This window comes from Cottoperca gobio, chromosome 14 (assembly GCF_900634415.1).
Source record: "Cottoperca gobio chromosome 14, fCotGob3.1, whole genome shotgun sequence".
Lineage (NCBI taxonomy): Eukaryota > Metazoa > Chordata > Actinopteri > Perciformes > Bovichtidae > Cottoperca > Cottoperca gobio.
The window spans coordinates 16,082,583-16,110,048 of NC_041368.1; the positions used below are offsets into that span (position 1 = coordinate 16,082,583).

The following is a 27,466-nucleotide window of genomic DNA, read 5'->3' on the forward strand; positions in this document are numbered from 1 at the left end:
CCAGGAACCCGTCAGGAAGAAGAAAAACAAAACAAACCCGAGAGAGAATTGTAACAGCGTGTGGACTCCATTGAAAAGAGGACCTTATTATCTCCAACAGGGGAACATACGCGAGGTCCGACACGAAGCAAGATGTATGCGTGGGCGTCCTAAAGTGAGTAGGACCGTTATTCACCTGTTTCCGGGGAAGTTTGCACAGCAGAAATGTGTTTTCTCTGCGACGTAGGATTAGCTTTGGAGCTAACGGCAGCTTGTTGTTGTGTATCGGGCTGCAGCTGGGATGAGGAAGGGGGCGGGCGGACGGAGGCCATACTGAGTGTGAGCTGCGGGTGAAAGGGAAGCAATATTTGTCGGTTCTGCATCAAAAAACACAGTTTGGGGGGCAAGCAGTACGCTTAACGTGTCTCTCATTGTGCATTGCAGTTTATCGAGCTTTAGCAGGAAGTGTTTACCTGCAGAAATGCAGCTAACGATGCTTCCCGATGAGCATTTCAGTCACTGTCAAGTGTCCTTTAGCACTAAACCTGGCCAAAAATAATGGTTTGTTTATTATGTCTTTGTATAATTCATTTGTCAGTTTGTTCAGAAGTAGCGTTACATGTCTGACTTCTGGGTCAGTATGGTTAAAAACCTGCACTTTTAGAGAAAGATTATACTCTTATTTTAAACTATAGGCCTACGAAGCGTGTTACACCTCTTCAAATATGTATTTAACGTATTATTGACATATTTAGAAGAACATAATTCAACTGTGTTTTAGGGTAAAAAGCCCAACCGAGTGACTTTTTGCAGGCAGCCCGAGCTCTCCGTAGGTACACGCCCCCCAACACAAGACACATCCACTGCTGCTGGAAAGAAACGCTCGACCCAACTAGAAATTTCCATGGGATGGAAGTCAAATAATACACCCGAATAATTATGTTTCCCCATTGGAGATACCTCAACTATTTTTGTGGGACGATATATTAGTTTGCTCTTTCACCTAAACAACCTGCTGTATAGTCTTATCAACCGACATCGGTAGATACATGTTTGATTTGGTGTTTTTTGTTAAGTATATATATACTAACAAATGTCACGGAATGACGTACAATCTTGTTGTGTGTTCAGGTTATGTGGTAGGTTGTAGATTTTACTTTAGATATCTTTTAAATATATCAATGTAGGCCACGGGCATGTAGGCCTTCAACTTGTTTATCTTCTGCCTCAACCTAGATTGTAACGAGCTGATTATTATGCGGTGATTGGCAGTCTTTGCCGCCATTCAGACACGCCTGGAGGCGGGCTGTCATCTCCGCTCGACCAATAGGGATGAAGGATTACGTGGGTGTTGGCGCAATGGGTTAGCTTGAGGTTTGTTTTGCTTTGCTGAGGAACTGTGATGCCTGTGGATATACTGGTAACGTTTATGCCTTTATTGGTGTTTATAATGGGTCATTTGTCATAGATAGATAGATAGATAGATAGATAGATAGATAGATAGATAGATAGTGATTATGATGATGTTGAGATGTAGTCGTTTGTGCTGTCAGACTGTGCTTTAGAAAAAAATTATCAATCCAGCATAAAGAGGTGTGTGTTTTTTTAGGAGATTTTAAAATATTTTATATTCTAATTCATACTACTGTTTCATACCTACTTGTGTAGTTTTTTCTCCTGGCATTGTGGTTGTTTAAACACGGATTTGGAAAACTGCAAAGCTCAGCAGTTGCAGTGTTTTTACTATAGCTGATCATCCATTACTATTGCTTTTGTAATAGTACAGGATAAAGAAAAACATTTTATACCATGAACATGGACTGTTACAATACATATGTCAAATCATCACATGCATGAATTTCAAAGTATGTTTTTATTTTTATTTTTTATCCTGTTTAATTTATTTGTTATTATCATAATTCATTTGCAACCATGTGCTTGTGTGGTTACAGCAGAGGATCCCAAACTGACAGATAACAAAAGGAGCCATGTCAAATTTTATTAATATAATATAATCAAGATCATGGAACTTTTTTGCAAATTCTTCTCATTCACATGAAAAGTGAAAGTAAAAACTGTGTTTCACACAAGGCTCTCCTGCTATATTGACAGTGGATTTGAAATCAAGATGGACGTCTTCATAGACTTCTGTCATTTAGATTTGACTGATGTGCTGATAAGCATCCCCAGTAAAGTTTTTCTTGTACTTTAACTTGATTGTACTCTGTGTTGTTTCTAAATTAATGAGATTAATTGACCTTGTTCACATTTAGTCAGCGCAGGAAAAGCACAGGTGGGGCGAAAAAAGATAATGATGGCTTAGTTAAAGAAATTATTGCAATGCATTGTCACAATTACCAATGGCCAATTACCAATTAGTTACACATGTCAAAATGTCTGCTGTGATAAAGGTCTGTCCAACTTTAATTTCCCTCCACACTTTTTCCCTTCTGCGCGCTCCATTGCAATGGTTCAATGTCCTGTTACAGTAATCCTCCTGTAGTTGGGTTACAGAGCTGCTGTAGACTAGAACTGGAAATCTGAAGCAAATAATACATATAGTTGATGATTGTTTCTCAAATGCTGAACTATATGTCCGGCAGTGGCTCAAGTCAGTAGAGGCTTTCACTGTGAGCCGTAGGGTTGCTGGTTCAAGTCACTGTCCAGACCTAAAAAAATGGAGTGTGACTGCTACTTGGAGAGGTCCCAGTTCACCTCCTGCCCTGCCGTGGTGCCCTTGAGCAAGGCACCGGACATCCCCCTTCCCCCCTCACTCCCATTGCTCCCCGGGCACTGTACATTAGCTGCCCACTGCTCCTAGTACTAGACTCCTGGTACTAGGATGGGTTAAAAGCAGAGAACAAATTTCACTGTGTGCTCTGCATGTGTGACCATTAAAACAAGGGTTTAATTCTATTCTATCGATTCTATCTATATGAAGGTTATTCTTGGGTCTGACCTGTATAATTTAGTCAAATTGAGGTAATCGATTATCAAAAACATTTATAAGTAAGACAACACAATTCATTTACCCATCAAATTTTGTTTAGCATGTGTTTTTTAATGTCCCACCTGAATGTACCCTGAATAGCCACATATATAATCAATGATTCGCTGTCTTAAGAGCTGCAGGACTTTGGTGCAATGGCTCCTCAGTGACCTGAAGAAAGAATTTGCACTCGTAGTGCATCTTGTTGACTGAGTGGGCTGCTCTCTCTAGCCATGACCTCTAACCATAAACCCATTTAAAGTCGATACGCGATCGATACGTAGTCAATATATTCAACCAGCCCTACTGTCCCCTGCCTGCTTATGCTAATCATATAATCAAAAACAAAAATGAATCCTTAAAAGCTCCAACCTTGAAGCACAAATGGCTGTTCTGGCAGACGCATGTTCTGCGAGTCTGCCACTCTGTACACACACATTTAGGACTCCTGATCAATGGCTTCTTTCACATTTAGCAATTTGTCTCCTGCTTTGTATCTGGTAAGGAATCGGGCTGACTGGTATCAGTAGGTAACTCATTCCAGATAAGACTGCTGATTGGCCTACTTGGATCACGTCCAATATTGTGAGGTGGAAAATGTGAGCTGTTTGCATGATAGTGGAGCACAGATATCTTTGAGCACAGTCACCACTACACTCCTCTTTTTGTTTCGACCTGAAGTAACATGGAGGGAAGGGAACATAAAGTAGTTGATTGTTGCATATATGAATATTTTATTTATTTATTTTTTAGCAGATCTGTTTGTTTATGATGTAGTAATAATAATGGTTACTCAGGAATGGTGTTTTCCAAGCATGCGTCTTCATTAAGGTAGGTATCCCACCAATCATTACTTTCATAACGGGTTGATCTATTGATTTAATTATTTCTTAAAATACTCGCATAGCAAAATGCCAAAAGAAAACAGATCTATAACAATATGAAGCGTCACATCTTTTACCACCAGCAAAGTTTGGGCATTTTTACTCGATAAATGACAAATATCGAATTGTAAAACGTATATGATTGTCAACATCGCATCCACTTGATTAATGTATTAATCCACTTCATATAAGCAGGGCGAAATACATTTAATTTTATCTGTCGGATAATATTGAGACCCCAGCTGATGCTGCAAAGAAGCCAGAGCTGTTGTCCGGTGACACAGCCGACCGTACATTTGTAGAGAGATTGCATTATGACCCCATATGTCAAAGTTAGCTGTCAAGGGATCCTATAAAGAACATAAGCACATTTTGAGAGAGTGATGCAGACATAGTGCATCATAACAGCATAATCAAAAGTCAATGACATTACTGAGAGTGAGGGTAGTGTTTTGTTACCTGGGCTGGATTGAATTGTCTATCCGACGGGCTCTTCTAAGATGTAAACATGATGCTGCAAAAAGTCTTTTGAGCAACTTCTGTCTTCTCCAGCTTACGTGTATTTCTTTAGTGAACATTACTCTGTGTGGATACCATTTTCCCTTTGTCAAAGCCATGAAACGGAAAAAAATAAAACCTTTTTTAAAGTCCAAAAAATGAGGCCTGGATAAAATCTGAAATTCTGAACCCTAACCAGCAACTAATGATTATATTCATTATGGATTCATCTGCTGATTATTTTCTAGGTTTCTTCCAGGTTTAATATGATATTTAACAGAGAAAATCAGGAAATCTCCATATTTGAGAGGCTGAAAAACAGCATTTTAAGCCATTTTTGCATGAAAGATTACTTTAACGATCATCAAAATAGTGGGCATATTCTTTTCAGTCGATCGACTACTATCGAATAGTCTGCTTATCGTTGCAGCTCTAACCTGACCTAAGTCAACAAGTTAGACTGTAGTGACCCTAAACCAAGTGAAATCCCTGAAGTATAAGAGCCAAAGCAAACCTCTAATGCTGGCACTTCCTCACCAAACTAAGTCTGACCAAAGACTGAGAGAGACATTCAGCTCCAGTCTTTTTGGGCCTGTCAGGCTTGGTCATAAATATCCGGCTCTACATCACAGCCCGTGTCGGCTACTAAGCAGTGAGTTGGATTATATTAAATTCTACTGCTGCTGGAAAATATTCAATGCAGCTTTGCCTGGAGAGGTGAGGAGCGTTGTGACTTGTTTTCTGCATGTTTGTACACACAGGCTTTCTGTTTCGCTCTGCGATAGCAAAGAGTCTGGGTCAATGCTGGCGTTACTGTTGTGTTCAGGCCATATGTTTTCTCATTCTGCTTCTGCAAGCAACAGCAGACACAGCTGCTCTGAAAGGGAGGGCAAATGGAAAGATAATGATAATGATCACATTTTGTATTTCAGAGGCTGAGCTTCCAAATATACTGTTGGTCATTAAGAGAGTATGTGTGTACATGCATATTTATGTGCATGCATAGAGTTGTGTGCTTGCATGTGCTCTGGTGTTTTGTGTTGCTTTTACAATCGATCTTGTACTCTTCCTGTACCGACGTGTTTTCTGGCACTTCCTGTCTATGCAAAGTGTGTGTGTGCACACATATGGGGACAGAGCTCAGGGCTGAGAAGTTAATTTGAGTCAGTCAGCAACCAATGAGAGGAAATGATGTCGTCCCTTTGGCCTTCGGAGGAGTGGGATTGGTGTACGATCGTATGTCAGCTGTTCACTGCAGGGGTCATGTTTCCATGCAGATTCTCATTTATTTTCTATGCAAAAGCAGCAAAGGGCCCACAGATCAGTCTATGCGTTGCAGTCGGTAGGGCGTGCAGGAAAGTGAAAGAATGACAAACAAACAGAGAATTAGGGGAGAGTGGAAGTAACTGAAAACTAAGTTATGGGTAAGCTTGAAGTGGAACAAATCAGATGCTCTCTTAGCGAATGTCGGGAGGCAGTTTGGTTCAGAAATTCTGGTGCACACCAAATTTCTCAGAAGCTTATTTTCTCAATAACTTCCGGCAGCTACCGGGTAGACGGAGAGCTCCTGTATGCTTCGCTAATGGACTTGCTGGTTCGGTATGTTGATTGGACAAAGAGACGAGGAAGAGTAAATCCAGACAAATGTTTACAGATTCATTAATACCAGACTATGCAACATGAACAGTATTAACAACACGCTTTCTTATGTTAGACCTGAAACCATTAGTCGATAAATCAATTAGTTATACCATTATAATTGTAAATATTTGTTTCATATCATTGTAAACTAAATATCTTTGTGTTTGGGACTGTTGGTTGGGAATAACAAGACAACACTTGGTCTCTGGGAAACATTTTTTATATTTTCTGACATTTTGTAGACTTGATGATTAATTGATAAAGAAATAATCAGATTAATTAATAACACAACCACTTAATAGTTTCTATTACACTTTAATGAACAGTCCAAAGTCTAATTACTTTCTGTCATCTACTCGCACAACAGGTGATCAGTGACCGAGAAGGAAGGCTGTCTGCTTCATGACGCAGGGGATTTCTGGTGCCTGCCTCATTAAGTAGTGACCTGTCAAAGCCTTTTCCACACTCTTTGTTTGCTACAAACGGTACTTGGCGTCCGTGTATCGATACAATATTGTCACATGAATTATTGCTAAACTGTGCAGTATAGATTTTTACCCAACCCCTATGATCTACCGTGGTTTAAAGTGAGCAAGTCCCTTTGCCAAGCCCAAGATGGCTGTCTAACCCACTAGTATTGCTTCATCATACAGGCCTAAGAACATCAGTATATCCAGGTCTTAAGTCTGTGAACACAGAAGTGGAGAAGCTGGACCGAGGAGGAAAGCTGAGCTTACGATAGACGAGCGAGGACCAGTGCTGTGTTGACTTTAGGTCCAGCTCTAGAGATGGAGACACGAGGCCCAGCCTCCCATCCAGCAGTTATCTGTAAACAGGGAGGGGAGAGGGGGGATGGGGAGAGGGGGAGGGGGTCCTGGAGGCAACAGTTCTGCATTTTTAGAAGCACTGGGACTGTTTACCCTTGATGTGTTCCTTTTAAAGATACAGAAGCTTAATGTGACAAACAAAGGCCTGTTTTGTTGAGTAGGACTTTTATGTGGAGAAAAGTATTTAAAGGGGAATTCCACCTAGTTTCAGTTTCATTCACATTTCTACTAAAGTGACCTGTTAGCATATGCAGTCCATAAGCGACCGAGTAACTGAAATCCACTTCCCATTTCTTTTTTGACCTGTGATAGTGAACCTCTTCAGTGTCTGTCCACTTTAAGAGAGGATGAACCCCTGAAATATAGCCCGTTTGTGCAGCTACACGATAACACAAGCATCAGAGCAGTGTTTCCCCTACCATTGTCTTGGCAGGGCGCTGACAGGTGCTCTTTTATTAAATAAACTAAACGCTTATGCCATCGATCTAATTTATGTGCACGTTTCAGTTTGTACTGTCTACTTTGCGCATTCACGTTCACTCCTTCGCTCCGTTTTGCGAAGGGCGTGGCTTCGCAGCTGACACACACACACACACACACACACACACACGTACGCACACACCTACAGAGCGGAAGAAAGGAGAGGGGAGAACTAAATAGAAACCCTCCGTCGCAAAAGGGTTAGGGTTAGGGTTACCGTCCAAGGCAGTAAATCTAGGGGAAACACTGCAGAGGGAGGGGTGCTGCATGGCGGGCAGTTAATGGAATGTCATTGATAATAAATAATATCAATAGTGTCATATAAGTCTTAATGAAAAGGTTTATAATGCTCAACCTCAACAACAAAGCGCTATTGTTAGCCTGTTAGCTCCTACATCTTATTTTTGCAACCAAGCCAACACCTTTTCCTGTCGCTCCTGCTTTTCACCACGATGTGCATGTAAATCCCCCCATTACTAATTCTTGACTGGCCAAACCATAACAACGGCCTCACAATTGAAAATGGGTAATGATATTTTCCACAATCATGTAGGACAAAGACTAGATGTCTACTTCGATATCTGCAAACCACAAAGGAAACAAACTGATTGTCTGAGATGTTGCTGCCATTTACTTTCAGTTCTGGTATCAAAAGCTCTCACATTGCATTTCAGAGAGGCAACATGACTGTCACTTTAAATAACTTTTTAAACTATAAAAGTGAACTTAGTGGAGTGCAGATCTCTGCCAGGTGTGTCTTCCTCTTTCCTGACAAGCAAAGAAGAATTGAATCTCGCTCAATTGTCCCTTACAGTCAAGATGGCGGCAAAAATAACTAAAACAGATTTATTCTCGTATCGTGATCAACTTTAGTGGATCATAACATGTCGGGTATAGAATTCATCTGCACATACTCTGGATCAAAATGACACCAAACTTTTCTATGGATGTCAATTTTTGAGCCACAACAAAGGCCAACATGCGGCCAGCGATGGACTAAGTTAGGCTTGTTTTCAGCTTCGCCAGGCGCCAGGCGGAGATACTGAGGGTGGGATAAATCCACACACGGATATAGCCAGTTAAAGTCTGTATGCCTTTCGCAGTTTGGTGCGAAAGAAAGAAAGAAACTCAGCAGCTGTGGTTGAAGTGTACCTGCATGTTGCTGGTGTATTTGTTTCCGCCTCTTTTGATTCTTATACGTCTGCTCTGTGCACTTTCTCTGTTTTTACCACAGATCAAAGCATACAGAGAACCACAGCAGATCTGAAGAGACCAGACGAGGCAGAGCCCAAATACTGACACCCCCATCTCCCCTCCCCCCACCCCCCCAGCCTTACAGGCTGTATCCACCAGATCTTCTCTTTTAGCAGTAATTCTTTGTGCTGATCTGACAACTTCGGACCACTGGGACTGGACAGAAGGCCCCAGTGATCCACCCAGCTGGAGCTCTAAGCTTTTCCTGATAATGCCTCTGGTAAGAAGGGCCAAAGAGGGAGGGAAACTGTACCGTCACTGACAAGGGTTGACAGGGTTAGGAAAAAGCGTGAAAAAATAATTGATTTATATCTAAAAAAAATACAACAAGTAGGTGCTATGATGAATGATACTCAGTTAATGCAGTGCAACACATAATAACAGTGATAAGAGGAAGGAAAACAAAGGTAGAACTCGGTTTATCAGATTTAGTTTTTGGTGATGATGGCTTCTACTATTGTTTGTTCACTTCAGTGTTTATTCATTAAATTATTTCTGTTGTGTTGCAGCCCAGCATCATTGGGATGGAGCCTCCCTTTGCCGACGCCTTTCAGAACTACTCTTTTGCTGACCAGGCCCTCACCAGCACTGACCTGCTCGCTACCAACTCTGACCCAGATTTCATGTATGAATTGGTGAGTGGGTGTACACACACACACACACACACACACACACAAAATCAGTCAACACAAAGAATGATCGGACTAATGTAAAAGCGTAGGCACAGTTAATAGCTCTCTCTCACCAAGGCCCTGAAGGCATCATACTTTGCTAATCATCCTTTGAGCATGAGTCCATTCAGATCAGTCACAGCTTCTCACGCTGCACTGTCACTGAGCTGCATCCGAATGAAGGATCCAAGTTTAGAGATCAACAGTCAACATTCAAGTTTTTCTTTAAATCTCCTTTATTCTACTGGAAGCAAATACGTAGGCATGTCCACTGTTGTGAATTTCTGATATTGCTTTCAGGGATTCCTCTAATAAAAGCTTTGTGTGTAAAATGTACAAAAAGCTTCTCATACTTCATCCTACATCAAAAACACTGATTGGCCTTATTGACTGTTTAGTTGCAGCTATCTGTTGTCTTAGCTGAGCTGTAGCTGATTTCAGCCCGGGCTTTTGTTTTTATTTTAGTGCAGAGCCAAAGAATAAAAAAAAACAAAAAACTATTTAGCTTGGCTACAAACTAATCTCCTGAACGCAGCTGGCTGGTATTGGCATATAGAAAGACACACCGATTGTTAAGATGCAGCCATGTGACACATATAGCGGAGCATTCAGATACTTTTTCAGTAATTGTATTACGTCTAACTCGAATCTCTGTGATTGGGAGTTTAGATTCACTTCTACGTTCCTGTTCGTACAGTCAGTCAGCATTATTTTACTGTTTACTCATTCCTATCAGTCCTGCTGGTGCCAACAAGTCACAATAAAGTTGAGTTGAAAACAGGTTGTGCACAAGATGAGGACATATTCTGAGGTATTTGGTAAGCAGTCATTATTTTTAAAGAGGAATAGTACAAGCAGGGAACTTCCACAGTTAGATGAAGAGCTGCAGACTCTTAATGTGGTTTGTGAGATTCAGCACACCTCCAACACCTCATTAAGATAAACAGCTTCTTTTACCTTGCCATTCTGTGCAGGGGAAAAACACTCGCAACTTGTAAGAGCGGCTCGAGTGGTCACAGTTAGTCACGGGTCAGCACGAGTAACCCCACCCGTATCAAAAAACACGATTAAGTTACAAGTTACTCAGCGCACAAGCTCCCAACTCACACCAGAGAGAATTCAAACAACAGTAAGTGACACAGAGACACAGTGATGTTTTGTTTTTGTTCATTAGATTTCATAAAGGACTACGAAAAGAAATGATGCAATTTGCAACATTTAAATACAAACAGGAAAGCAATTAGGTTTGACTCAACAATAGAAGACATGTTGGTTTACTGGGACATCTTAATAGCATGAAGCCATTGTTAATGTTATTTGTAAAACCTGTGTTTTCACAATGACAAGTCAAAATGTCTGCAGGGACGATAATGGGTCTTCTTCACAGCAAACAACTATTGAACATTTTGAGGGTAAAATAGAATGGATGGTCCCTGTGTCTTTTTTACTCTTTCACTCATACTCATTCACAAGTACTTTTGATCCCCTCACCTTTTTCACAGTTTTTTAGTCATAGTAATACTAGTAGTGAAAATTGTATGAATTAAAATTCCATTGGAAAACCGTAAGTGCATGCGGCCAGCGTGGCATTTAAACCAGAGAGGCTCGTGCCTAATTGTTTATCATCCATGTGACATTTACCAGACTCACAGGTGGGTGATGTGAGACCGCTCACCTGTCACCACTCACGCTGTCAGCCGCAGGTGTCTACCTCAATTCACTGTCTGCTGTAGACTAAACAATAGTGATTCACCAACGCGCTCTCTCAAATCCTTGCACCATAGTAACACGTTAATGTGATGTAGTGTAATATGAAGTGTCAATTATCTTCAACCTTCCAGTTAGTTTTGTGGAACAGATGTGGCTTCTTTAAACTCTTTTGCTACGTGTAAAATATTTAGTTATGATATCTTCTATCTCTCCTGTAAAGACCGATCTGATAGTGACAACCAGCAGACCCGCACCACTAGTGGGATTTGCCTCATCATAGTCAAAGCCAAACGCTTCTGACAGAATGAGAAATGTCGTCACACTTCAACTTCCTAGACATTCATCTACTAGACATATGAATTCGTAGTGCAATTATCTCTGCGAAAATGTCCTTATGACAATATAATGAGAACAACATTATAAAGCTGAAACTGCAGTTTTAACATACTTTTTTATCTGTGGTTAAAAAAACCTCCTGAACATTTAGCATGTTATTAGGATAAACCATAATGTCAGTTACTGGTGAGTAAAAACTATATTTGGAGGTTGAAGTTGAAGTTCTTGGTTTGTGATTTAAATGCCTTGGTGCAAGTTAACAACATCCTTTGAATATATTCGAACAGCATGAAAGTAAAACAAATAGAATAGAAATAGATTCTCTTTCTAACCCACCACTTGACTTGACTCACCTCCGTGTTTCCCCCCCCTCTCTCCAGGACAGAGACATTACCCACCGGCAGAGCCCCTTAGGGGACAGCATTGTGGGAGTCGGGGATGGAGGCAAGGAGACGGAGAGCTGTGTGGATCAACTCATGGGTATGAGCGAGAGTGAGACGGTCCATAGCAGCTCCGCGTTCGAACAGTGGGACTCCTACTGGGAGGACCTTACCAGGTACTGTATTTATTTATTAATGTGCTGTGGCTGAAGTTGAAGGTAGCTTAAATTGCCAATAATTGTGCATAACATTCAAGCTGGAGTGAGGGACTTTTACATATAAGTCCATTAAGTTCAAGCTTTTGCCAAATGAGGTCACACAATGATTAGGCGTATCATCGCCAGGGAAAGCTCTCACGTAGCGCACGTATGCCTGCAGGTGAGCTACTCGCATCTCCCTCGCCCCCAGGAGCACTCTTCAAGTCTTACTGTGGAGTTTCTTTTTTGCTTTAATCCTTCCTCTGGATGAGTTTCTTTTTCTTTTTTCTTTTTCTTTTATATCTTGAGCATCCACTCCAGAAACTTTTCTCCCATATGGTCATTACTCTCACTGCCAGAGGGGGGAGACAAAAGCACTCCCGCACTCCAGATTTAATTGGCAGCAAATTACTGGCTGTGAGAACGAATCGGCTGAAAAACAAAATCTCTTCCAGGAGACGCCTACAATATACTGCTTGTAACTAGTTGGTTGTGACGCTTGTACTATTAAAAGAAGCATCTTTGTTTTTGTTGCGATTGTTTCTAAGAGACATTTAAGTGATTTTGTTGACACATAGATTTTCTTTTCTTATTTTAAGCAAATCCCACAAAAAGACTAAAACCAACCGTTAATGAATCCCACTGACGAGCTTTGTGTCGTGTATCCAAAGCCCGATATAACTTATTTCACTGGGCCGTAGAGCTCCATTATTGTCCAAATACTCAAGTAACTTATTAGAATGTGGTGGTCCAAGATCAATGTCACTGTGACCCCACACACCACAAACATGTTTTTGGCCTTAAATAAAGAATTCATGTGTTAATGATGACCGTGTCTAATAGGATAAAATGATGTCAGTGATGACATTTTGGACAGAAAGCGATGTAAACTGCAACTTGATTGGTTGGTGGATGCAGACAACAGCAAGGCGGTAATTCTAGTTGCTTGATGGAATGTTTAATTCATCATAAGAGTTGTTGACTGAGGTCCATAAAGACGTTTCTGGCATAGAGGAGGTTGTACTCAGTGATTCCCTTCATGTGGGCTCAGGGTGTCTGATTTTCAAAGCAGATGAGAAGTTAGTCTTCAAACCTTGTGCAATAGGACAGGGACCTAAATGTTTTTATAGCAATAGATTTCACCCTCACGGACCGTTAATCGTCAAGGCAGGTCATCTTGGTCTGACACAGACGGAGGATGATTTGAAGTGAGTAGCGTTTTTGCTGGAAGGCAGGGAGGGGTTTAAGAGGCCAGTAAACAACAGAGCAGCTGGCTGCCGCAGTCTCCCGAGATCTCAGGTGATGCTCCGTCTGTCCTGCAGATATCCTGATGCTTTGCTTTCAAAATAGTTTGTGTACTCTTTCCTCTGATGCAGAGTGTCAGACAACCATTTCTAAAGTCTAATGCAGAATATTACCGAGGTGGAATTGTGCAGCTGGCTATTGCAGGACTGGGGGAAACTGCTGCGAAGAGGGTTGATTGAAAGTTGAGGAAAGTGCTCTATCCTTTTGGGTTAGGAGTGAGTCATTCTCTTCCGACCTCAGATTAGGTCCACTCTGCTAATGTCTAATGCGGTGTGTTTCTGGGTAGGCAGAAGTCATATTCTGTGTGTGAGCTCTGAGATACCTTTGCTCCTTACTGTGGCTTTACCAAAAGCGTCTTCATATGGCGAGCTTCAGAAAGAAATGAAGTTGTCTGTGTGTCAAAACTGAAACTACTGGATGTCCTCTGTCCTCAACACTTAAAACGATAGACTGAACGCAAAGCAAAAAAACGACAGTTCACTCTAGGCGGTATGAATTGAAGCACAGGTGCATCATTCAGACAAAAAAACTTGTACTTTTCCCAAACCCAGTGCCGTTGCAGTTGTAAATAGTGCAGAAGATATGTTTAGATTTAGGACTGCAACAAACGACTAATTCCTTTATTGATTAATCTCTCAAATACGATATGATTAATTTTGCATATTCAGGTTGATTTTCTTCATATTTAGACCAAAGAAATGCAAATAGTTATATTTTAAAGGTTATATTAAATGACAAGACAATGAAAGCTTTCACTGTTGACAGAACTTTATGTTTCTGTGCTTGGCAGATACACACGGCTGGCCAGCTGTGACATCTGGGGCACCAAAGAGGTGGATTTCCTTGGATTAGATGACTTCTCTAGTCCCTACCAGGATGAGGAAGTGATTGGTCAAACCCCGACCCTGGCTCAGCTCAACAGCGAGGATTCGCAACCTGTGTGTGAGGCACTCTACCCCCCTGCTGATATGACCCTGCATGCCCCTCCGCTGTCCCAGCTTCCCTGTTACAGTAAGAGACCCCTGATCCCTGGCCAAGGATTTGGCCCCGGTTCTGCACGGTGCTCTCCAAGCTCCACATCCTCTTCACGTTCTTCCCGCAGCTTTCTCCCAGACTTTCCTGAAAGCTCCCAAAAAGCCACCAGACCTGTCCCCTCCAGCACCGAGACTATGTCCAAGACCCAGAGCCTCCTCAGTCTCACCAAGGACCACAGCCAAGCGCAAGCCAAGCACCTGGGGCGAGGAACCAAGATGGCAGCCCCAACTTCTATCGGCACTGACTTTGTGCGGAAGGCGAAAGTACGTGTGAGTGCTGTGCATAAAACTCAGCTCCACATGCCCTCCCAGATGGATATTGAGAGGTCAGATCCACCTCTACCTCTCTCCCAGCCCCAAGACGAGAAGGCCTGCACTTCAATGAGCGCGACCTTGGTGGTAATTCCTGCTGCTGCAGCCAGTGTCTCTCCCAGCCTGATGAGCTACGAGAGGAGTGCAGAGGGGGCAGGGAGGAGGGAGATACCTGTAGGTTGGTCTGCCACCGTGCCTCAAGTGGCTGAGGCGAGCCAGGCCCTGGAGGGCAGCACCTCGGAGCTGGTCAGTGGCGGAGATAGTGTGGCGGGGGCTAGTGGCAGTGTTCTGACTGCCGAGGCCACTGAGAAGAGCAAGGAGGAAGAGCACAACTACTCTCTCTTCCTGACCCGCAGCAGACTGGCCGGCAGAGCCCACTCCCTGCTGGAAGAGGACGAGGAAGAGGAGGAGGAGGAGGAAGACGAGGAAGAGGCGGAGGAGGAGGAAGGCGATGGGCTTGAGCTAGATGACGAAGACCACGATGAGGGTTTCGGCAGCGAGCATGGGCTGTCTGAGATGGAGGAGGAGGAGGAGGAGGATGATGAGGAGGAGGAGGAGGAGGAGGAGGAGGAGGAGGATGAAGACTACGAAGCTGACAAGGACGACGACATGAGTGACGCCTTCTCTGAGCCAGGTAGCCACCTTCATGCTTCTGTTTAACGTGTGACTAATCACTGGCTTGTCATTATTTATTCCTTTTTGTAATTATCTTTCTGTCTCTGTCTTTCTGTTGCTCTGATTTCCTCCGTATTCCGACATCTTGTTTTCTCCAGGCTGTGACATGGAGCTGATGGACGACATTAAAGGTCTGACAGCAGGAGTCTCCAGCCGGAAGAGAGGCAAGCGTCGCTACTTCTGGGAGTACAGCGAGCAGCTCACCCCCTCCAAACAGGAACGTATGCTCAAGCCGTCTGAGTGGGACAGACACACGCTGCCTAGCAACCTGTACCAGAAGAATGGGCCTCTCCATGGTAAACATACACGTGTGTGTGTGTGTGTGTGTGTGTGTGTGTGTGTGTGTGTGTGTGTGTGTGTGTGTGTGTGTGTGTGTGTGTACACATATACATATATATATACATAACCCGGCACAGTCTCATATATATATATATGTGTATGTATGTATATGTGTGTGTGTATATATATATATATATATATATATATATATATATATATATATATATATATATATATATATATATATATATATATATATATATATACACACACACATATACATACATACACATATATATATATATATATATATATATATATATATATATATATATATATATATATATATATATATATATATATATATATATGAAAAGCTTTATCATATTGTTCAAATGAAAGCGTATTGTATTTTTGACATTTAATTTCATCACAGACTAAAATGTATAGTATGCTTTATAGTGGAGACTGTAGTGCTGCACGTACAGAGACTTTCAGTGGGACTGTGCCGGGTTAGATTTTCCACAACAACAGCTGTGCACCGCATGTTGCAGTGATACTACAGTCTAAGTGATCACATTGGAAATATTAAACAAATAAAAGGTTAATTTCTCACATAAACGGCACAGGCATGCAAAGCATTGCTCTTGCATTCACGTCTGCATTTTGTTTGCATATGTAGAGGATGGCATTAATCATTACTTACCTGCTATAGATCCACTGCTGGTGTCACAAACTGTGACTCAATAGAACATTTTAAAAGTTTAAAATCTGTTTGCTTATGACAGCAAGAAAATGTCTAAAAGCTTTGAAATGTTTTTAACTTGATAAACAATAATATCGATTTATTGGTAACTGGAATAGGTGCCATCTAACATACTTGTGTGTTTCTTGCCTGTTGAATGTGAGAGTCGTCTCTAATGCCTTCTTTTCATTGGTTGTCATGAAGGGAAGTATATGCTGAAGAAGTCTCGCCGCACAGACGTGGAAGACCTGACTCCCAATCCACGCAAGCTGCTGCAGATCGGCACCGAGCTCCGCAAACTGAACAAGGTGATCAGCGATTTGACCCCCGTTAGTGAGCTGCCGCTGACCGCACGACCACGGTCACGCAAGGAGAAGAACAAGCTGGCATCCAGGTAAAGCATGCACGCATGTCCAGACACAATCATGCTGACCTCTGCAGTTTAGGAATTTTAAAAGGTTTTATTGCTAAGAACATGAGTGTAATTTAGAGTATAGTTGATTTGGGAGCGGTGTGTCATGTCTCCCGGTGCCGACTGTTAGCTAAAAAGAGCGCTTTCCTGTTATGCATTCGTAAATTCCACTCATCTGTTATGTGTTGCAGAGCTTGTCGTTTAAAGAAGAAGGCCCAGTATGAAGCAAACAAGGTGAAGCTCTGGGGACTCAGCACAGAATACGGTATGTTGCTTACGACACGTTTCATCAACCTCTGCATCCATTGTTTACATGCCTTGATACGCTCTAAATAATCCTGTATCCATTTTTAAGCTTTGTCACATTCAAAATTGACCTTCTGATCTGAAAATGACAAAATAAGGGTACTATCACCGACTGTTCCTGAGTGTGTTATCTTCTTGTATCTTCCCGTTTGTGTGCTCCATCACGTGTCCTCCTGTAGATCGGCTGCTGTTTGTGATCAATGCCATCAAGGAGGAGATCGTTGCCCGAGTGGAGGACTCTACTCCACGTCTGACCAACATGGCGGACACTCTGGATCATCTCATCCAGGAGACGCTCGGTGAGAATTAAAGAGGAGGTGACCGAGTCATTTACAGCTGACAGATAAACAGACACAATTGGCAGTACCTTGTGAAAGATGAATTTAATTTAAATGACGAGTATCATTATGATATTTAAACATCGAGAAGAATGGCTGTCAGAAATGAAAGACTTCTAACTTCTCTGTCCACTCCAACAGTCTTAAAAACACAATTAATGCCTTTTACAAGGACAAAGTGCCCTGTCTGAAAAAGAAACGTGTCTAACATCTCTGAATGTGTCTTCATGCGTGCAGTGGCATCACCTGTTGCTGGGGATTCTTCAGACTTCGTCAACAAGATCTTGGAGAACACGGGACGCGGGGATCCCACCGGTGGACTAGTCGGACTGCGAGTCCCAACCTCCAAAATCTAGACAAACCTTAGTCCACTGAGAGGAGTGTGCTAAATATTACCACCGTGCTGTCCCATTGTAACTATCTCCCCTCTGCATGCCCCTCCAACCCAGAGTACATACACATTGTTAGTCACACAAACACACATACCACTCCCTGTGTGTGTGTATGTATGTGTGCTTGTTCCAGCCATGCACCTGTGTGGCATACACCCTAGCTTACTGTCTCTGCACACTGCGCAGAGTCAGTGCGTCATTGTCTCCCAACCCATCGTAAGTGTCTGTTGGGAAAAGCGCCTCTAAAAGAAAGTGATGGTTAGGTGTATAGCTGATGGCACGACCTAAATCCACTGGTGATTTTTAGATGTGTTTAACATAGTGTTGTGTAGGGTCGGATCTGTCGGAGGTCCGCTTGCAGGGCTGACACGGAGACGGTCACACGAGTGAGACCACTGGAATACTTTCACACAAATTGTTTGAGGTTGTAATGACAGAGGAAGAATTGTTACATGTCAGACACCATCAAAGGTTGGAAAAAGTTCCAGTTATCATTTCCTCTAAGAGGCTCACCTTACATGGCAACAAATATTAACTCCAGGATGTTAAATTGACCCACTCATTAAAGTACTTTGGTAAAAACAGCTTTGGTTGCCAAGACAGCTGCAGAGAAAAAAAAGAAAAAGGAGCTTGCTCCGAGGCGTTTTCGGGGTGGCAGGAATTATTTTGTATTGAAGGCCTAAATATGTTCATGCCATCCCCTGTTTGCCAATCAGGTCTGCTGTTGTTAAAATGTAGGAGTTAACTTTAAGCAAAATTTAGCTTGAAACAAAAAAGCAGTTGATGCTTAAAGTTAAAATTTGACTTTAACAATTAAGCGTTAGACATCCTGCTGGCTTGACGTTCGCAGCAGGCAGGACGAAGCTTAATGGCTCATTTTGACTACGTTAACTTAAACAACAGGAGGTAGTTGACCACGTGGAGAGGAAGTGCATGTAGTTTGGTGCTTTTTGGCCTTGTGCTGGCTATAACTGGACTGGGCGAAATGGACATTTTGCCAGAATGGGAGCGGACTGAGGAAGATGGTGAGGATGATGATGATGATAGTGATCCATCTCCTCTAGGAAACTGTACATAAAAGAGTCTCCCAGTGCACCGGCTCCCCTTTTTGTACAGAGATGACCAGGCTAACAGTTTGGTGTGTTCATACTAGTGTTTGATCAGAGTTCTATTCATTGTGCCTTGTGTATGTATGTGTGTGTTTCTGTAGTCTGAGTGAGTGTGTGAGACGGACTGAACGAGAAAGGGTGATTGGTCAGAACTCCCTGAGGTCCAGCCAGGAGGGGACTACTTTACACTGAGGGCGATTGTTAGTGAGTGCGAGGAGGGAGACAACTGTGGAGTTTGTCAAATTTCAGTTGTCTAAAGATATTCTGAATGTACATAAAAATAAGTGGAAGCTCTCGTTGCGTCATGCCACAGAGTCTGTGTGTGTATAGGAGAGCTCTGCAATGGATTACTTTTGGTTTTTGGTACTCTGTTTTGAGGGATTGGGGGGGGGGGGGGGGGAGGGGGGGTTAACAGATATTTTCATTTAGAGTTACAAAAAATATTTGCACACTATATTTTGATTGTTTTTTGTACCAAAGACACATGCAACGAAATGGCGACCAGCCAGTTAAAGTAAGGTTTTGCACAGCTTACCTGACGCCGTATTGAATGTAAGAAATGTGGGAGGGTCAGGGAACTTCATAGAACTGTGAAATTAGCTTGGGTCCAATTCTGTACAGAAAAGGAACATTCATTCATTTTTTTTATCTGAAAATTAACCCCATCTATGGGCTTCTCCAGTAGATGTGTTGCTTACCAGGCACTTCATTCCTGAACTGATTCCTCCCTCCACATGCTAATTGTTTTAATGGCGCTATCTAGGACAGAAACCAAGAGCGCTAGTAGATAAGCTATGTTACGTTTTTGTTTTGACAAAATGTCACCAACAATAACCAAAATGTTTTGTTCCTGTTGTCACTTGTTTGATTTCTGTACGTAGACGAGGTTTAGTTCATCAACAAAATATTAACTGAATTGTGTTTTAAAGTACTGTATATAGAAACCTTAATGCTATATCTATCAATGATGAAATGCCACTTTTCATGACAATTGATTAATTTTTAAGCATGACACATTTCTAAAAAGCCTATCCTTGCATCAAGAAAGTTAGAGGGAAAAAAACACAAAAACCAAAAAAAATAAAGTTCTTGTTATATTTTTGTACTTTAGCTGCCTGTTAGCTTCCCTGTTTGGAAGTATTTGTTGAGTGGGAAGAAGGAGATGTGGAGGAAAAGAGGAGAACGATCTTAAAGAGCAGCTAGATGATCTGATAGTTTGATATATATATATAAACTGACAATTGACGCCTTTGGTCTCCTTTGCTGGTTGAGGGATGTACAGAGAATTATTCAAGACGCCGTGCAGCAGAGCAATGGTCTAGTTTGAATGATAAATAAAGAGAATGAGGACATGCTGTCCTTTGCCAGGACAGGGTCTTGTCCAGGAGAGCGAGAAACTCACAGGACAACAGTGTGGAGATGTTAAAGCAGTCGCTGTAAGAAAGCCAAAGCCATTTGAGTCTGTCCCAGATTGATCTGGATTCAGCACTGTGCATTGTCCATTGTCATTCAAATTTTCACACGTATTCCCTCTTTGGCCATGAAATTGATTGGATTTTACATTTCCTGGGATTGGCACAGCTGCCTTTTGAGGTCGCGTTGCTCAATTTTATCTGCCTGGCCTTGTCTACGGTCCTCAGCTCACGTCCTTCCTGACCGTTCACAGCAGCAAAGAATAACTTTCGTCACCAAAACAGACGGGGGGTTACAATATCCGGGCCACAAATTGGCAGCATGTCCTACCTTTAGAAAATGCATGATGCCTGTATGCTTGCCTCCCTGCTGGCTCCCTGCTGCCTCCTCAGAGGAAATGCCACCATTCCCAGGAATTAAAAAATTCAATCAGAGTCATTCTGTTAGCGGGCGAATACAAATAAATAATACACAGGGATAAATTCAGGTTAGTTTGAGGGGAAAGTACTCCTTCACAGAATGAACTCTGATGTCTGATGATGGAGATGCAGAGCTTTGGTCTTTCTGTATCGTGTGATTGAATAACAGCTAGTGCTACATATATATATTTTTTACTGATTTCTGTTCCGTCTAAAAAGGGAGAAATGGTGCTTTTTTATGAAACTAGAATGATGAGTATCCTCGACTCTTATTTGACTTCTTAGTTTTAGTTGTAGCCTAATGACTTGCTCTCCCGTCCATAGCTATTTTCTTAGTAGTGATTCATTTTTGTAAATAGACTATAAGTTAAAATGTATCTTCTAAATGTTAGATATATGTATAGAATACTCTATCTTATATGTTTGAAAACAAAAGCACTTTGTCCAAAAAAGGAAAAAAACAAAAAAAACAAAAGAAAAAGAAAAAGCATTTTTTTCTTCCATTTGCTGCTAAAAGGCCTAGTGTGAATGCTGCAAGTGTACTTGATGACTACTTGCTAGGATAAGTCTATTACCTGACTTGGCTAGGTCTATAAATGAGCAGGGAATAGGTGTATGTCCTGACGAGGGTTAGGTCTACATGTTTCTGAAGCCATGTAATGATATGAGTGTTGTATGAGCGTGTATCATTGCTTGGCTTTGGGAAGCCCAGTCTCTTGACAGGATAGGTCTATTTCCTGGTCAGGAACCGTGTGGATAGTGTGTTTGTGGTCTTAAAAAAAAAAAGAGGGTTTTGATTCTAGGGCCCCTACTTTGATCCTGATGCTGACCCCTTGGTGTCATGATTAATTTGCCTTCAGTAGAGGTTTCCTATGGAAAAACTGATTCTGCTTTGGCTTCCTCTTCAGGGTGATGTACAGTGTAGACACATTTCTCCAGAGAGCTATATTGTTATCATTTGTAAACTGATTTCTACTTGTGACTTAATGAGGAGGGGGTTTAGCCTATGGCGGCCGGGAAGAGCCCGTATGAAAGATGTTGTTCTGGGCCGCCTTAGGGGAAGTTACTATATCACTGTACTGTATGGCAAGCCAGTTACAAATGGAGACTCAATCCGGACACTTATTGCCTTTTTGAACTTTTCACTTCCACACAAACAAAAATAATAAGTTGGTGAACATGTCAGTTGCCAAGGGGTGTGCCCGAGGTTTATGACATTGTTCTGCTAATATACAGTCAACAACAACAACAACAACAACAACAACAACAACAATAACAACAATAATACCAAAACCATTCAGCCTGATTGGCTCACAACAACCTTGACTGAAGTAACAGACGTGGTTAGATATGTTTGAAAAATGGTTTCAAATTTGAATTGAAATTGGAAGTACTTGTGCTCAGTTGTGTCTTATGGGACAATATTTGAAGCTATTTTTTTCAGCTACAATTTTGCCCAGGTCTGGCAGGCGGTCGGTCAGCAATGGTTAAAGTGCCACTGCTTGGCGTGTTTTGTAGTCGCTCATGAGGCTGATTCAAGAAAGAGTCCTCACAGGTTTTTACATTTAACATGATAGGTGCAAGCTGTGCAACTTTACATTCGAACAAAGAGACTCTGTGGCATTTTAACAGTCAAGGAAATGAGTGAAAATCCACGCCAGTAAAACTATTCCTTATTATTTTTATTTCTGATTACATTAATCCTATACAGTCAACTATTAAGCTGATAGTGTTAAACTGTGTGCTACTCTTGTCCAATGAAAGCTAAGTGGAACCATAAAGCTCTTCTTCAGCAAATCAGGGTAATATCGTTCTTCTATCTGACATATGTGATGACATATAAAATCTAAAGAAAATATATTTATGTATTCCAATTATTGTCGCCATTCTTTACTCTGTACAAAATACTTTGTGTGTGTGTGTGTGTGTGTGTGTGTGTGTGTGTGTGTGTGTGTGTGTGTGTGTGTGTGTGTTATGAATTATCAATGTCAATCAATATAGTGCAATGCTCTCTACACAAACTGAAAAAAAAGGCCAACAGACTTGTCACAAGAATTCACAAAGTTTCTCCAGATTGGTATTCAAACATACACCACCTACAACATTTTCCTCTCACAAAGGATTTGATTTCACATGGTGCTGTTTACTTTTCATTATCCTGGAAATCATCAAAGATTTTAAATGGCATCTGTATTTAAGATCTACTCACAAACACAACAGACTTCCCCCCCTCCCCCCGATCATTTTCATTGATTCGAACTGTCCCTGTTGGACCAAACAGAGGAAGATTCTCACTCTGAACAACAACAGAATGGAGATTTCTGTGTTTTTGAGCTGTATGATCGCTATTGTTAAGCATACCATTATTATTTATTTTGTAAAAGTCAGACTCCTGGATTTGATACCACTGCCCAAAGTCACAGAGGATTTGTATTCCATCTGAGAGGTACAACTTATTGACAATAAATGCACACTTGTTTTGTAGACTTAAAAAGCAAGTGGGATTTCCTTGTAATGTTGTTAACATGTTGGTATTTATTCAACTTGTGTATTCAACAACGATCTCCAGTATTTGGTAACGCTTTATTTAATTTTTGTTTATTTTAGTTTCCTTGAAAGAGCTACAGTATGCCATTTGGTAATAGGGACATTACTAATTATTAATACAATTATAATTAATCAATTCTAGTTTCAGCAAAACATGTTTTTAGAGCTCAAAACTAAACTGTTTTGGTTTCATCAGCGTAGTTTCTAGCCCCAGCTGTAAAGCTCTAAAAACCTACTGGTCTACCTGCTCAGCACCAAACAGCAGACATTTAGCAGCTACATATTCAGACATTTCCCTCAGGAGTTAGTAGAGACCAAAGCAGAGCTATAAGAGAGTAAATACTGGACTTAATGTTGACCAAGTGGCCTGAAACACGACTCCAAATGAAATGTACTCCTTGCTAACATGTTTAGAAGTGAAAATACATAACATAGTTGTTTCCAAGAAACTTCTAAGGATGTTATCAGGAAATTACAGATCTGTAAGATGAGCGTTACCAAATATATTTGTCTCAATACATTTTCTTTTAAACAAACTAAAAACGACCTCCCGCTGGCTGTGATGTCAGATCTCAGAGTCTGGCTTCTTGTTCGGACCCATGTGGGCTGCTTGTAAAATCACCTTATATTCAGAGGTTGTATGCTTACTGCTCCACAGGTTTCCCTGTGTAAAGATACATCCAGAAATGTACTCAACAGTGGGAATGATGTTTCTGCATGCCGAGTCCCCGCATAGCACTGAGAGAAGTGACGTCTGGAGTTCTCCATCGTCACAAAGTTCACTCACTGCACTCAGTCGAATGATTTCATACTTGCTGCTATTGAATGAGCACAAAGAGACTTAAGTTTTTGGTTTAAGGTGTCCATGACATGATAACCGTATGTTATTACCACACACCCTATTTGTTTTGCACCTTTTTTCCTTCGACAGTCAACAGACCAATAGTGTTACTCACCTTGCACTTGGTTTTTGAATATGATGCCTGCTGAACCAGGTGCCTTTATCAAATATATTAGAACACAAATCCCTACAGAAACAAGGGGCTGGGTTTCCCAAAACCTAAACTTGAAGTATGTAATTTTAACCCCCAAATCAAAACATTTTGTATAAAAATCAGCCTTTATCAGCAGATAAGCTGTTTGTCATGTCTGCATTCCCTTTTAAAAATATAACTGAGCATAAGTGTAAACTACTTTAATGTTTTGGGAAACCTGGTTCCGATCTTAACTCTTTCTCTGCCCACTATGCCACATCATTGTGTTTTCTGTAATGGCTGCTGCTGCTATCACCGCTGGTGTGTCCGAATAGAGAAGAGCAAACTTCCACTGTGTCTGAGGCAGAGGGAGACTTGGGCCTGCTTTTTACCTAGTCAATTACAATGCATTCTTCTTCTGTGGTTTTGACATGGAGCACCGTGTTGCTGCCTCTTGAGACCTTTTTCGAGAAAAACTAAACAAAAAAATGCATAAAAAAGAACTTTCCGTTTCTTAACTTTGCTATTTTGAAGTGCCAGACCCTCCTTGAAGCCAGTGTTGACACTGAGTCGCAGGGTGTGAATGAAGCGACAAACTGAGCATGGAGGTACACTGTGGTGCTAATCTGTCAGTGGCTGGGTGCTAACGTGGCTGAGTTAAAAAGCTGTTTTAGCCATATTATTCCTTCTGTCGATGACTGGTCAGTCTTGTGTTTCTGACTGCTGCACTGCTGTATGCTGACATAGCGAGGTATAACGCTGCTGCTTTGCTGATGAATGTAGACTAGTCTTCCTCGGCAGGATCATACAGACAGACGTGAGTGTCTGGTGGAGCTTTTCCTGTTGTGCTACTTCCTGTTAGACTTTTGTTTGGAACACAGGGGGAGACTCTTGGCGTCAGGATCCAGAAGGATCATGAATGTTGTATCTTTATATGGCCGCTGTCCTGCTTCTATGTCTAAACCTATTTTTTACATTAATATTTTGCTTTGATATTTATGCTCTGACTCTGTCAAATGTTGCATGTTTGAAATTTGTTTTTTTCCTAAATTATATTTTATTGCCTTTCCCCCCCCTGATCCCAGTGTTTGTACCATTTCTTTGATATTTATTTGTTTTGTCCTGTAAATTAACATGTAAGGAGACAATTTGTTGAATCTAGACTTTATAGCTTTTCCACTGAAGGAGGCTTTACTAAGAATCACAGACCTAACATGAGGTTCACAACGTGAATCAAAGTCACAATGAAACTGACCTTTTTACATCATTCCCATGTCATTTTATACAACTGTATAACTACATCATAATTACGAAATTAATGTTCTTGTATTTTAAAATACAAATATTATTAAATGTACTTATAATATATTACCTCATTATATACTATCAATGAGATTCTTCTAAGACCCTGCTACTGCAACTGGGAGACCTAAATGGTCATAAAGACGATCAATAATTAATCATTAATAAGGCAGTAAAGAGTGCATCAGTGAATAGATCAGATTGCAAAACAATTTAGTTTGACAGTAGAAAGAGATTTTAGAAATATAATAAATCAGTTCAAAAATGTATATAATGCCGGACTCTTTCTTGGCACGGGGCAGTGACTTCCTGGAGTCCTGTTGTGTCTGTGTTTCACTCATGAACAAGAGATTTAATAATTTCCTTCAATGTTTGTGTGGACGCAGAGACTTTCACCAGATTTGCCCCTACAACAAAACTTACATTAAATCATCAGAATATTTTCATAGGTATAATTGCATAAAAATACCACACATAGTGGCATCAGTCACAGCCTTCCTGTCCTTCAGTATACTATGACTTTATACTTTCTTTACATTATCTTCTGCCCTAAGATGCAGTTTCATTTTGGCTTTGAGAAATCGCTGTCTGTGAAGCCCGTAAAGAGTTCTGTTATTGAAGGTTTGAAGCAATCAGACGGGGCGGTAGAGCCCTAAACCAGACTCATCGAGTTAGCAAAGAGAACCTCTCCTTGACTCAACTCTTCTTTTGTCATGACTTTGGACCGAGGTTCGAGTGCTCCACAGGTTACGAGTCGGCTCGCCTGCTCTCTCTAACTTTGGTGGGGAAATTTGAACATTTGATCAGTTTTCTGGGAAAACTTTATCACTGCGCCAGAGATGTTTCGCCCCCTTCTGGGTGCTTCTTTTTTTCAGAAGGGCTTTGGTTCGCAGTTGTCTCGTCAGGGAGCTCCTTAGATTAGCCAGGGGCCACTAAAGGCTGGTGGGCAGAGACCCCTCAACCTCCCCTGCAATTAATTATTTCGGGGGAGGTGGGGGGGGGGGGGGGGGGGGGGGGGGGCGGGAGTCATTTCCTCTTCTGCAGACTGATCTTATTGAAGCAAACGACAACAACCCACCGTCAATAATAATAAAAAACAAAACCTTCTTTCCATATCTTCACATGTCATCATCCAACACTGCAGTGATTCACATCTCCTTCCAGATTTGCCAAAATGAATGGAGCGAGAGACGTCTAATAAGCAGAAAATGTGAAAGCATATGTTCTGTATCTTTCTTTTCCAATTTTGATAATAAAGACAGACAGTACGATGATTTTATAGGAAATCCATACAAGTCCAAACATGTAGAGGATGTGGGAGGTATTGGTCATCATGAGCTCTAGAGCTACATGCTATTGTTATGATGCTTCTGGTCTTGTATGGTAACTTATTTGACTAGATCAACAGCATGGGATCTTTCTGTAGTTAGTCCTGTGTGTGTTCCTCTCCCCAGTCTCAGTAGGAAGGCTGTACTTCATTGCTAAGTGCTCTATAATAGATCTCTTGGTGATTACAATTTCATAAAGAAGCAAAACTTGCAGAAAGTGTATCCTGCTGAAACTAACTTGATCCTCTCTTTAGCAATGACGTCTATATTTGTAGTTCACATATATGCCTGTTCAAATACAATATCTTGACAGTTGTTATATTTATGTTGTGTAATAAGTGTCGTGCTGAGTTTTTACTTTTGTTTTATCTAACTTTTTGTTTTTGTTTTACATTGTATTTTTCTTTTAATTTTTAGAGGCACAGTGGGTGGCTTTATGCACAGTCATGGAAATGTAAAAGATGTTTTTGTTTTTTTGGTTTGTACTGTAACAACTCATTCTGTTTCAGAGCTTCTGACAGTTTTTGTCTCTGGCTGCTTGACATCCTGCAGACTCCTGCCCTAAATCTCTTGTGTTATTGTGCCTCTCTCTTTTTCTTTCTTATTTTTTAAATCATTCTTTCTCTGTTGTATCAGCCGGGAGTTGATACCACAGCTCTGCTTGTAACCACAATAGTCTGATTATGTTCATTGATTTAAATATCAAAATAATAAAACCATTAGCACACCA

At 41.2% G+C, this 27,466-nt stretch overlaps 1 protein-coding gene across 1 annotated transcript; it reads left to right on the forward strand.

The window, feature by feature from the left end:
- crebrf (creb3 regulatory factor) lies at positions 1–27,466 on the forward strand. The gene is made up of 10 exons (XM_029447782.1): positions 1–154; positions 8,533–8,772; positions 9,062–9,187; positions 11,650–11,825; positions 13,942–15,131; positions 15,271–15,468; positions 16,401–16,590; positions 16,800–16,873; positions 17,094–17,213; positions 17,490–27,466. Exons 2-10 carry the CDS (start codon positions 8,764–8,766, stop codon positions 17,606–17,608), a joined length of 2,202 nt encoding a protein of 733 aa, XP_029303642.1. The 5' UTR covers positions 1–154; positions 8,533–8,763; the 3' UTR covers positions 17,609–27,466.

Coding starts and splice junctions, on each gene's coding strand:
- crebrf (XM_029447782.1), top strand. Junction 9,188..11,649: donor CAGATTTCATGTATGAATTG/GTGAGTGGGTGT, acceptor CCCTCTCTCCAG/GACAGAGACATTACCCACCG. Junction 16,874..17,093: donor GGGACTCAGCACAGAATACG/GTATGTTGCTTA, acceptor GTCCTCCTGTAG/ATCGGCTGCTGTTTGTGATC.